We start from the raw sequence: 13,839 nt of genomic DNA on the forward strand, positions 1-13,839 counted from the left end.
AACATCATACCAAATAGAGTCATTATTATGAAATATCTTGTGAAGTGCAACTTTGTAAATTACAATTTTTTGTGAAATTTCCTTTCCTCTGCTTCCTTTCAAACTTCGATTTTTTGCTCTTTTTTCTCCTGTTTTCCTGATGCGTCATTAACAAAACACTACTCATTTCAAGACATTAGTCATTTGCTCTTATCACTTTAGCAATGTTAAACTTAATCGAGCGCATATGTATGTGCAATTATTAATAATATACACAACGACCAACCATCGACGTTAGTCATTTTCTTTTATCTACATCATCTTCATTTTCATGTCCATCTTGAAATCCATTTGTTTTCGATTATAATCAATAATTTGTTTTCTGTTTCTTTTCTTTTTAATGCTTTCCTTTTTTGGGCTTTTTCCCTATGGATAGAACTTTTTCCAAAAATCTTCTGCATAGAATATTCTTTTGTAAATATATAAAATAAATTTATTTCGTATCTTTAAATATATGCAGGTTTTTTAACATTGAATTTTGTAAGAAGCATTAGAGAATGAGATGAAATTAGTTTCATGCAATGCCATTACAGAATAATTATTTGCCTTGATTGTGAAACTGTGAACGTTTGAAAAAATTATACGCATCGTACGTGAAAATAGGGCGCCAGGGCAAGTCTTCTCTTCCTATAAATTATATTTTCTTGTTTATTTTTAATAGGAAAAAAGCCAGAATGAAATCAACCGGTATGTTTTACTTTACACGCCATCACTTATCTCTAGTATATATGTATATTGTTTTCTTATTTTGAAATTGCTAATTAGCTTCTTCTCACAACAAACAATTCTTTGAATATTCCCAAATTTCGTACTCAAATTTAATTAAAATGAAATTGAAAGCTATCTTCATCCTATAACCGTAGATTCATAGTAACAATTTTTTCTCGTCTAAAAATTAACTACTAAATAAATGAATTCGAGGACAGACAGGCTTCATAACAAAGGAAAAAAATTATATTATTATTATTATTATAAATTTCGCTAAAAAAAAAATTTTTTTTCTAACACTAAAATCTTAAAGCACCAGCATTTAAGGCTGTCGGCTACTTATGGAAACTCTACCGCATTTGAGATTTGAACCCACGACCATTGAGTTGTTAGTCCAGACTCTTTGTCTTCGGCCACTCAAGCAGATAAAAACAAAAAATAATAAACTTACAACTTATTATAAAATATATATTTGAATCGAAGAAGTATTTCAAATATTCTCCAAGCTACTTTATAAAGTTTGTTGTAAAAACATTCTTAATCGGCCAACCGATTCGGCCCCAATTAAGAAAATGCAGGTCGCACGGAAAGTGGATTAGCAACACCTTCAACATTTTATTTTCATTATGGCATATTGTTCAGATGCGAATGTTCGGAAGATGGGCTGACAAGCCAGAATATGAAATTAGTTCTGAAAATTTGGATTCTGAAAATCGTTGATTAGTAACAACACTGCAGACCTTTATTTTGAATATAATTTCCAATATGGAAATAGCGTCGAAATTGCAGAGAAAAATAGAAAATTTGCACACTGATTTTTGACTCTCAATTTTAAAGGTGAAATGAAAAAGCGTTCCACCTTTTACGCGTCAAATATGGTTATTTTTTAATTGTTTTTTTTTTTTTTTTTTACTTTTCATTTAAGCTTTGTAGCGTTTTCCGGATTGCGCTGCATCCTCGATTCGTTCATGTTGGAAGTATATGTTTCCAATTTATATAAGTTCTTCTATCAATTACAATTTTAGCTATTGAAGAATGATGTGTGTTTATATCTATTACAATCTCGATATAGGGCGACTATTTCAAATATCTTAGATTAAAAATTAAAGTTTATAAAATATTATTATTTTAAATACTATCATGTGTAAATTATATATGTTTCTTTACGTTTTCACGTAAAAACGATATATAAATGTGGATATTGATGCAATGAGCTTGGATTTTATGCACCATGAACTTGAATTTCTTTTAAAAGCAAAAACCGTCGTTTTTAATTCATAGTTTGTATTCTTATGTTCTAAAATGAAAAATACTAGGATGCTTTTAGCTCAAATGAAAAATTTCAGATTTAGATATGCATTTGGTTTAGACACAAAAAGATCTTGAGAATTAAACCAAACATATCACCACATCTTTATTAGTGACTTATTTAATTTGCAATTTAGTCCAAATATTTTATATTGTGTTTTAGGAAACGGATTGAAATGTACGCGACACGGTAGCCAACGAGCAGAAAAACAACTATCTGATCGATTATATTATAAAGTTTTCTTTTACTTATAGTTTAGCGAACACGATCTGTCATCAATCCAATCGTACGAAAGAAGCGACTGAAAATGGATAATCTAGCTCTCTAGGAATGAATGAACTTGGAAAATTTATACTTAAATGGGTTTTAGCTGCGTTAATCTGTATCGAAATTGCGAATAATCATGTTTTGAAACGAATTACCCACCTATGATTGCATAGCAGCATCTATTAGAGCGATATCATCAAACCGGTCATTTTGTTAGCATTAATTATAAGCAATCTGTTAACATTCAGTAAATGAACAAAATCAGAAACGTTGTGAAAGCTCGTGCAAGGCAATTAATTTAATGGTAACACTATGTAAAATTTCTGAAAGAATGTATCTGTCAATTACAAGATCGCTAATTCGGTCAGAAATTCACATGATACCAAGAAATAATTCCATCGTATGGTTTCGTATATCAGAGAAATTTTAGAAAGCCAGATTTATTCTGTCGGTATTTTTCTTTGCTGTGGAAAAAGTCGATGAAATCAGACACCAAAAGCTTAGAAATTCCTTTTAACACCAATGCATTTGCTATTCAAATCCTATTTCCAAAACCGATAATCCTACGTTAAGGTTAAAATTTGATCATAAGAAAACAGTTTATATAATGTGCAATTCCGGCCTTCCGAACGCTGGAAATATTTCAGCTGCACCATAATATATTTTTTATATATATATATATATTTTTTTTTTTTGTGTGTAAACAGTCACCATGGGCATATGCTGTATACAGGTGGGCTTGGTGGTGGTCAGAAAGATAACCAGTAGAAAATCAGGAAAGAAGTGAGTACGCTCTGTACGCTCGACTTGAAAGTGGAGCCATTTGGAATACTGGCAATAATCACGGCGGATAGTTTGTTTCAAATGTGCGATTAAAGGCAGACGAGTCGCGGTGGACTGTTGAACCCCAGGACCAGCGGGTGAGAAGCGCGAGATTGTCTAGTAGTCCTATTAAAGAATTTGAGAATGGTAGACGTATCTCTTTTATTTCTGTGAACAAATTGCTCTCTGCCTATTCTTTGCACGCGTGTAGCGCTCACATTTCGTTTATAGTACTTCATTTATTTTGAATAGTGATAACGTCCCTAATAACTATTGTTCTAAACTTCTTGTTTCACATATTGACGAAAGACTGAAAGGATTATTTAACGATTAAACGCCACGGTTTAGAGACAAAGAGGCGCTATTGGCTAATGTTTCAGAATTGCAGCGTAATCTAAAGAATGAGTGAATTTTAAATAAAATTAATCTTCAACGCATTTGGAGTTATGTAAAGTACAATCAAGGAGCCCGCGCTTCTTTATTTCGAGACTAAAGAAACCATTTAATCAATAGATTGCCTTTAAAAATAAGTTTTTTGATCAATATGTGATAGAAATTTTGGTTTAGCGAAGTCCAACGAACCGTTTTCGGTCACGATAATGCGTCAAGTCAATGTATACCACGTATATTCTTGCAATGTATCCACTGTAAGAATTGTTGAAGCAGATACAATACTTACTAGGCTTCCTTGCTTTTTAGTATTAAAAAAGTTTCCTACATTCTCGGTACATTCGACATCGACTTGCGTTCTGAGTAGAGCGTGTTTTGTTTTTCGTCTGCGATTTTTTAATTGTTTTCGGTGTTTTTGTGTGTTTAACTCGTGTGTTCTCTGTGCCTTTGCAAAAACTTATTATCGCAGATACGATATTTGCTTTCGTTTTTCTGTAAATATAAGAAAAAAATCAAAAAACAAAAAACATAAAAGAAAAATAAAATATTGAAAACAATTGTCGTTATCCTCAGCAGTTCCCCAACCATTTCAACTCAGTGGTTATTTCCCAATTTATTAAATAAGAGACAACCATAAGGCATAATGGTCCCGGGGCCGTCTGATATAAACTCAAATACATTTCATCTATTAGCAGACGTATCCCCTCAAAGAAAAAAAATTAAAAATTCCGAATTTCCGGTGTTGCTAACCAGTAGCATCGTTCCTATCGACAAAAAATATGTTGCGATTTCTCCAACTGATCCCTCCATAACAATTTCGCAATTCAGCCCTTTCGCTATTAAAAAACCACTAGATTGAATTACAACGCATATAGACTCTACATCGATTTTACGCGATGGAAATTTACTTGTCCTCGCTAAGAAGCCGAGCGCAACCGAAAAGCTCATAAAGTCTAAATCATTAGCTAATTTATGTGCAATATCCGCTAAACTGCATCACAAACTCAACTCGGTTAAAGGCGTAGTTTATGTCCCATGCTTAAAGCATGTGCCTGAAGATGAAATTGTTCGCGAAATTCACCATATTAAATGAGGATGGAAAAACCCGCTCCACTACACGAAGGATTATTTTGAGTTTTGACCGCTATCGGCTACCGCAAACGGTTGATGTAGGTTGGTACAAATGTAAAGTGGAACTCTACATTCCAAATCTCATGAGGTGTAAAAACTGCCAACGCCTGGGTCATACGGCAAAAAGATGCAGCAGTGCTCCATCCTGTGCTAACTGTGGTCTTGCTCCACATGCTAAAAACTGTACGCGTAGCTTCTGCTTAAATTGCAACGATCAACAAATGCGTGAAATTCTTAAAATGAAAACAGAAAATTACTGTAGCATGAGTGCAGCGCGACGCAAATACCGGAAAATTATTCCAGCTGGAACCCAAAGAATTAGCAAAAGCAATACCTACGCTGTTGTCGCCTCGCAAATCGTGCCTAATAAGCCTTTAACTCCAACTCCTTTCAATGAAAAACCTGTTGTACCATCAACCAAAAATTACATTGCCAAATCAGTTCCATTGCCCGCCAAAGATAATATTGCAAAAATCAGAACATTAGCAAATATTGGAAAAACTAAAACAACAACACATTTGCTAAATTCTAATAAACTAAATCCCCCACAACCACCAGTTCTCAACTCTACTCAACAAATTATCAAAATTTATATTCCAAACAAGGAATTGGTGTTTTTATAAAATCAAGTATACCTCACAAACGCATAAATTTATGCTCAAATATACAAGCCGTAGCGATACAAATAATGTTAAACATAAAATTTACAGTGCTTTCGCTCTATATTCCACCTTCGCAATCGTTTTCTCAGCAATAACTCTACAATTTATTCTCCGTACTTTCCCCCCCATTAATTACATGCGGCGACTTAACCAGCTGGAATACCATCTGGTGCTCAACAGTGAACTACACTCGTCGCACTGTTTTAGAAAAAGCCTTCATTCAAAGCAATCTTTGCATTTTAAATGATGGAAAACCAATGCGCTTTTCAACTTATCACACTTTTTCACATATTGATTTAACATGTTGCTCTCCCTCACCTCTTTCTTTGGTTTCCTGGTCTATTTCTGATGATCTACATAATAGTGCAAAACATGCCGAATTCCTCCTAGATAAAGCGGATTGGATTAATTACTCCAAACAGGCCGAGTCATTTCTGAATTCAAAGCCATTTAACGGGAACTGCAACCATGATGCTGCTATTATGTCTAAAGCGATTCGCACGGCTGCTCATCTTTCTATTCCTTAGTCCAACAGCTCTTTTAAACGAGCTATGATTCCTTGGTCGAACAACACGCTTTCGTTTTTGAGGAAAAATAAAATGGATCTATGGCACCGCTTTAAGAGAAGTCCTAATCATGATCATTGGTTATTATACAGAGAGGCCAGTGCTCCATTCAGGAAGGAATTACGAAAATCAAAGGCACTTAGTTTCGAACTTTTTTCGAAAAGAATTCACAGAAATACATCAATGAAAGTTGTCTGGAGCAAAATCAACAGACTCAATGGGACTTCAAACCTGAACGAAATTTCTGCCATGTGCACTCCGAGTGGAACTTTAACTGACGCACATGATATTTCTAATTACTTTCGACAAATGTAGTGCGAATACTTCTCTGAAAGCAACCTTTCCATTGTTTTCATCGAGAATAAAAGGACTCCAATTTCTCTTTCAAATTGTATTGACAAATGTGCCACCGTCTTGGAAAATTTCATATCTACCTTAGGACTTGAAAGTGGTTTCTCCAAATCGAAGGGGAGGACACCTGGTCTAGATCGCATCTTCTACCAAATGATCAGTGCACTGTCTAACTCAAGTAAAAAGAAATTACTGGACCTATATAATACGGTATTTTTGACTGGCCATATACCCTACATGTGGAAACTGGCAGCAGTTGTTCCAATTCCAAAGTCTAAAAATGTCTCCATCGCATCGGATTATCGCCCAATCTCTCTTTTATCTTGCCTCTCAAAGGTACTGGAAAAGATTATGGCATCTAGACTACCTTGGTTTCTTAAGTCCAAGAATCTGATAACAAAGCAACAAGTTGGTTTTAAGCGGGGTAGAGGGTGCATTGACGCGCTGTTAGATATTGATTATTTCACAAGCAAAGCAATTTCCGAACGAAATCACGTAACAATTCTCTCAATTTATTTCGAAAAAGCATTTGACAGAGTTGGTCTTTAAGTTATTTTAAGACTCTTGAAATCATGTTGGACCCACATTCTTTAACTACATCAAATCATTCATGTTGCATCGGCGGTTTAAAGTTAGAATCAACAATCATCTCTCTGATTCCTTTCCGCTAATGAAGGGCATTCCGCAAGGATCTCCTCTTTCTGTCACACTTTTCCAGATCGCCTTCAACAAAATTAGCAAAATTCTTTGCCGTGTATCAAGAGTGGAACATTGTCTCTACGCGGACGATGTATACATTCTTACAAAAGAAAAACATAGGACGAAGGCAATCAAGAGAGATCCCCGCATGGGCAAACTCGTCAGAGGCTAAAATTTCCATACAAAAATCTAAAAAAATGCACATATGTCGAAAGCAGATTTGCGATCCAGGAAATCTACTGATGCATATTAATGGCTTACCAGTACTAAACGTGGAGACGCTGCATATTCTCGGGCTCACTTTTTCCAACAAGCATCGTTGGAAAGCACACTGTCTTCGGTTAAAAAATTCTACTTTAACAAGGGTGAATTTGATATAGTACGCTTGGAGAAGCCATGCGCATATTAACTTGCTATTGCTTATCTTACCAAAATGCTTATGCTAAACAAGATTGACTATGCTTTGATAATTTATGGCAATAGCTGCAAATCTAATATCAACATCCTTAAACGCCCATAAATAATATTATAATTGAAATTGGTCTTCCAGCTATAGAAAATAGACTGTATGAGTTGAAAGCTAAAACAGTCCCCACGCTTCTTCAAACAAATCTACTCTCAGGACGACGTGAGAAAGATTATTATTGCGAAGAAAATTCCAAAGTCACTACCTGCAATTGACTATTGTTTGTACGCCGCAAAGGATTTGAAGATTCCTTTAAAAATTTTCGGCTTTTTTGGTGTTAAACCTCCATGGCGTTCGAAAGACTGCGCTTTTAACATCTCGCTGTCTATACACAAGAAAGAAGATACTCCAAATTACGTTTTCAGGAATCTAATAGCTGAAAAAACCCAAGTATTGGAGAGTACCGGTTGGAATCTTTTATACACAGACGGCTCAAAATCTTCTGGTCTGCCTCCTGCTTGCGACTTCTCTTCCATTAACTCTCAATTCACTCCACCTTTATATCCAACAAGTGTTGAGAAGACCAAGATCCAAACATTTTCGAGAATTCGCCTTGGTCATACAATTGAAACTCACCAATGGATCTTGAAGAAGTCTTCCTCCCCAATCTGCAGTTGTGGACAAACTCTCACTATAAAGCACATTCTCTGCGGCTGCCTTAACTTTTCCTTGGCTAGAAGTATTGAATTTGGAACGATTAATCCTTTGGACATTCTAAAATCAGCTTCAGAACCGAATATCAATTCTATATATTACTTTAATAATACTACTGGGCCCCATATCTACTGTACATTTATATAAATTAGAGCCGATAGCCTGTGTTGCTAATGCTCAATGTCTTCTTTTTTTTAGTCTAAGAATTTATTTCATTAGTCTAAAATTATAATAATAATAATAATACATTCTCGGTAAATCTACGGACTGTAAAGATCAGTCTATTGTTTTCGAAAATAAATAGAATTTGTCATTTAAAAAATTATTTTATAATATCAGCGCTGCTGCATAGCCGAGTAACTAAAAGTCGTGACTAAGCGCTGTGTGTTCGTAGATTTAAATCTTGTTGCAGTTGTTCTTTCTGACCATCATCTTGTCAGTCGTATGGAGGACAGATCGTGAGTAAAAACTTTAAAAGAAAAAATTTCCGGGAATTTTTCAAGTGATCTGATAAAACGAAACTGATTGACTTATTGATGCACTTATTACTGATAACAAATAGTACATCATTTGGAAATTGGTATACAAAGTCGGATATTAAATTTAGATTAGTTTTTCTATTTAAAAAATATGAAAAAGACTTTTAATAAAAAACGTAGGGTGCCCAAAATTTACCTAAGTAATAATTTATAATGCATTGTCATCATTATAATGTATTTACGCTTGAGAAACAAATTCTAGGATTAGCACTAGCAACTAAGACTATCGGCTCTCCTTTTCTTTTTTTTAAGTTAGATTAGCTGGTTAGTTTAATATCTTAAGTCAAGTCAAATATTTTACTGATATTAATTTTTGCAGATATTTTGAAGACATCCACAGGGTAGACGCTCCGAAAAATAATCTTCGATTATTACAAAGGCTTTGGCATTCAGATCGTAAGATTTTCTGTGTTCCAGGATTCATTGATGTGTTGCAATGGTATGCCCAAGTTGGATGCTTGCAAATGTTTTGTTTCTTCCGACGTTGATTGGACATGGAGGTTGAACATGGTTGGAACTAAAATACGAGTAGCGTGGATAGTAGTAGTGTCAATTTTTTTTTTCGTTCATAATAAAAATTGTACATTTATTAGACGCATGCATTTTGATAATTTTTTCACTTGAGAAAGACGCTACAATATACATTTATCAAAATAGTTGCAATAGCTTCTCCCAACTTTGCCCCATGTCTAGCTACAATACCATATCGAAGAAATAGTATTGGTTTAGCATCGATTCAATCATTGGCTCATTTTTGCACTTCTTCAGTATTTTGAAATCTTGTGCCTGCCAAGCCATTCTTTATCAGTTTCACCATTAGATGTCGATGAACAAAATAGATGCAAGGACCTATAATTATTGATTCTTAAAATATATAATATAGGTTTTATATAGTACAAAATCCTTTATCCTGTAAACTATTTCAAAGGCTATATCGACACATACGCCCTCTTATGGAAATTTGCGATGACTAATATCCCGTTTTGCACAAATGTTGCCGAATTTCCATGATACGCCTCAATTCTTTACGTCAATGCGTGCGTGGTCAATAGGATTCAGTGCTTAAATCAATTAAAATTTGTAAACATAAAGAAGCAAAAGAGAAAGAAGCATGAGAATATATTATAGATAGATTCCCCAAAAATCCCAAAATTTGGTTTACGATATCGATATGATATTTCTCGACTGCCAGCAACACTCTGTTGCCTAACGGCCAGAGCGTTTAAGTCCACTAGTTGATCGCATCTCCCTTAATTTGTTAATAAACACTTTCATAGTTCACCGCAAAAATGGCGTAAAATTTTAAATTTTGTTCGAAATTCGAGACACTCTGTATTTGGTAATGTAATGAAGTGAATTGCATTTTGCAATAATAAGAAAATTTTAAAGAATTGCTTGATATTACATAGTTACGAATAATAGTTGCATAAGTGTTCGTTTCTGATAAATTCGTTTTGCAAAAACGATGTGTTATTGAAACGTTCTTAAATTCTCTTCTTTACACATTTATTTAATGCTCTTTCTATTGCACAGAGAGAGAGACAAACCACGCTATTTATGCAGACAGCGTTATCTACTTATGCATATTTAGTTATATGCTTATTTACAATTTTGATAAGTAACAAACCCTGTGCGCGTTTATATGGCGTTAACGACAAAGTGTCTAACGGAGATACGAAGTTTGGACAAAGATAACCTAAGAATTGAGAGTTCTATAGCAATCACATTCCTAATGGTGCCATAAAAAGAAACGACAAGTGTTGTTGAAGCCACATTATTACTGGCTTCTCTATGGTTTCTCTAGTTTACTGAATATTTGACTGGAATAAATTTTTTTTTTTTTGCAACGAGGTGTATGCAACAGCAGCAATTACACAGCATAACTGACAAGTATCTCTTTATGCACACTGGCTGTCTACTCTGGCGCTGCATAGGTCTCTGCTGTTTCTGTGAAATGTGTATAGTTTTTAAAAAACTATTTGTGTCTTTTTATTATAAATGTGTTAATGTTCAAATGCTTGCGTTACTTTTGTTTTTTTTTTCCCCCCCTTTTTTTATTATTTGGTTTTTTTTGTCACATTTGTAAAAATGGCGCCATTACTACAAATAAATTTTAACAATGTTTGTCCGTTATCTTACAAGATGTTTCTGAAAAATTTATTAAAAACTTTGCAACTCGTTTTTATGAAATTCATAAACAAACGTAAGCAGCCATCACACAAATATGTATGTTTTAATGTTAAAAGAAAGTATACGTAGGCGGTATTTCCGTAAATTGCAAAAACAATTTGCCAATCTATACGTCGTCTTTTATAATTGTTTATGATTCTGTTGTTAGCAGTACAACTACCTACATACTCCAAGTTATACACATGTACGTACATGCGTACGTATGTACGTACATACGACAATATAAACAATGCCAACTTCAGCAAAGTTATCAACAAAAGCACTTTGTTTCCTCTTAGCAATTATCTCGAATTCATACGATTGACTGCTCGTTTTCCCATATGTGTAAAGGTAAACGTTTATATGTGTTGTTAGAGTTGAATAAAATAAATGCAAGAAAAAGTGCAAAAGAATAAGTGGGGGAGGGATACCTTCTAATAAAGTAAAGGCCGAAAGTTTTGATACTCAGCATATGTTATTATCTCGCCGTATGCATATACAGCATATATACGAGATGTCGTGAAATTTATTTTGAACATACAACTACATGTTAGGGACATGATGATGATGAAGTCCGATGTTGAACAGGAGCTCTACATATACCGTGAACGTAAAGAACAGAACAAAAATTATCACAAAAAAAAGTCTTGTCTTTCCCTCGCAATTAATTCTATATTTCTAGCCTTGTCCTAATCTGAACTAACGGCTAATTAATTTTAAATAGTCTCTTAAAAATAGCTTTGAAATGATATCCCAGTCTCGAGATTCCAGACTTAGTGGAATATGAAAAATATGTATTGCCTTTTGGACCGGTCGGTTTGGTCTGGTTCACTCGTTACCTTTTAATCTAAAGGTTTTTTTTTTTTTTTTTTTTTTTGATTGTGTGAAATTTTCTGGTTTTGAAAGTAAGTTACAGTTTAGATAATTTATTTACTTTTACTTTGTAATAATGAAAAGCCCCCTAATCAATAGACATTTCTTTTTTAAGTATACCATGTATACGAGTTAATCAATCATTGATAATGATTATGAAATATAAATATAAACCAAAACGTATCCGAGTATCAATATGCGCCGTTTAAGCATTCGCTCTTTCATTCATTTCATTCATTCACTACCACCATCTTTTTACATATTTAACAAAAGTCTTTTAAAGTATTACTCTCTTACCAACTATGACTGCTTTAGACAACATTAAAGTTCTTATTATTTTTATTATGATTATTTTCCTTCTTTTTTTTTACGGCATCAAAAATTTTACGTACCACCACCCTGGTAAGTGGCACAACCACGCTAACCAAGCAAACCTCTTATGTTCGGAGAGTAATAGACGTACACTTCATTGCCTAGTTGAGCACGTTCGTGTATAAACAGTACCAGAATTTAGAGTGTCATGCATATAAAACTGAAGTCGAAAATAACGCATCTATGTACTTGGCGGCGATAGTGCGCTAATGGTACCACCAGTAGTGCTGTTGATATTAGTTGTCATATAAAATTTTGCAACTTTTTCGCGTATTTGCTAACTCATAGCATATTAAATTTTTTTTTTCTTTTTTTTTTGCATAAGAGCCACCAACGAACCAAATGACAGTAAAGATTATTTCATTGCAAGCGTTCGCCTTCTCGGGTATAACGTTTAACAACAAAAAAAAAAAAAACAAAAAAAATGGAAATGGAAAAAAAAACCATACGTTCGTTTTTCTTTTTTGAGTACACATTTTCAGATAACAATATAAATTGCGAATATGATGGTAATGATGATGATGACGATGATGATGATGACGGCATTTTATACCATAAGAACAAATTTCAGTTTATGCTGAAGACCACAGACGACAGTACTTTCCATTTAACAAACACTGATTACTAATGCTAAGCAGTTAACCTTAATGTAATCGATTGGCAGCCATTTTCTATAGCATATATGTTTAAAATTTTACAATAGAATATATGATAAGACTACTGCGTTCCTATTGCTATACACGCTCTCCTTCATAGCGGTTATGATGATGATAACATTGTCGAAATCATGCTGATGTTCATTGTATTCGCTACGGATTCTTCCAAAAATTTATTTTAAAAATGTTTCGTTTAGATTTGGGCGTGAGTGCCTCAAATTAAAAAGGGAAAGAGAGAGAGAGAGAGAGAGAGGGAAAAACATTCAGATAAATGAAAAGAACTGTCTACGTGCATCCTTTTATAAATGCATTAGCTAGCGTTTGTACATATAGCATGATTCTAAAATTCCACGAATTTTGTGGAACAAGTTGTCTTCCAGTTTTGTTCGGTTTCGTATATAGACTCCGTAAGTTGCCGTTAGGAAAGCTACCGTTTCTTAACTAATCATATATTTTTAACAATGTTGTCTGTACGTTTACGTTATCTGTCAAATTATCGTCATTGTTTAATAACTGAATTCATGCAACCTTATTGCAAGATTAGATAGTCTTTCTGTGCGCGACGATAGTTTCGGTCCATAATAATTATTGCATAAGCTAGCAAAGTACAATAACTGCATGCACCGTAATATAACATGGGATGACCCCTACATACAAAACATCCGGAAGAATCATAAACAGAGAGAGAGAGAGAGAGAGAGAGAGAGAGAGAAAGAAAGAGAGAGAGGAGTGGATAATTACTTATCCCATCATTTAAATTTCCGTAAAAGCACAATGAGAATTGCATAATTTGCAAGGTTTTTTGTTTTAGGTAAGCACGTGCACTACCATCATCGCCAGCGATTAAGTTATTGGTTACAAAGTCTGTTAAGACTGATGATCATCTTTGGCTTTCAGTTTGCGTGCATACACAAATAATCATATATAGCCTTATTTGGCTTTAATTTATTAAACGATTATATCTTTCTTATTTATCTTTCGCTCTCTCTCTCCTTTTCCCTTTCTGTTTCTGTGACTGTCTTTGCGCCTGCGGCTCCAACTTTAAATTAATACATTGACAATATTTTCGTTACATAATATGAGAGACCTTCGCGTCAGCATCAGCATAGTCATTTTAGTCATAATTTCACTCATGCTCCGACTCTTATCAAACCGTTTGTGCATCT

At 34.1% G+C, this 13,839-nt stretch overlaps 1 protein-coding gene across 4 annotated transcripts in view; it reads left to right on the plus strand.

Moving 5' to 3' along the window:
* The window catches only part of LOC119637706 (cell wall integrity and stress response component 3-like), a 92,796-nt gene that overhangs the window by 75,674 nt on the left and 3,283 nt on the right, over positions 1-13,839 (plus strand). The window contains exon 1 of one of the 4 annotated variants that reach the window (XM_038033906.1): positions 8,923-9,113. The exons of the other annotated variants lie outside the window; for them this stretch is intronic. Coding sequence (XP_037889834.1) covers positions 9,030-9,113 — 84 coding nt within the window. The 5' untranslated portion in view covers positions 8,923-9,029. Of the gene's footprint in view, positions 1-8,922; positions 9,114-13,839 lie in introns of those variants that run through there. 4 annotated transcript variants of the gene reach the window in all.

This window comes from Glossina fuscipes, unplaced genomic scaffold, assembly GCF_014805625.2.
Source record: "Glossina fuscipes isolate IAEA_lab_2018 unplaced genomic scaffold, Yale_Gfus_2 60, whole genome shotgun sequence".
In the NCBI taxonomy this organism is placed as follows: Eukaryota; Metazoa; Arthropoda; class Insecta; order Diptera; family Glossinidae; genus Glossina; species Glossina fuscipes.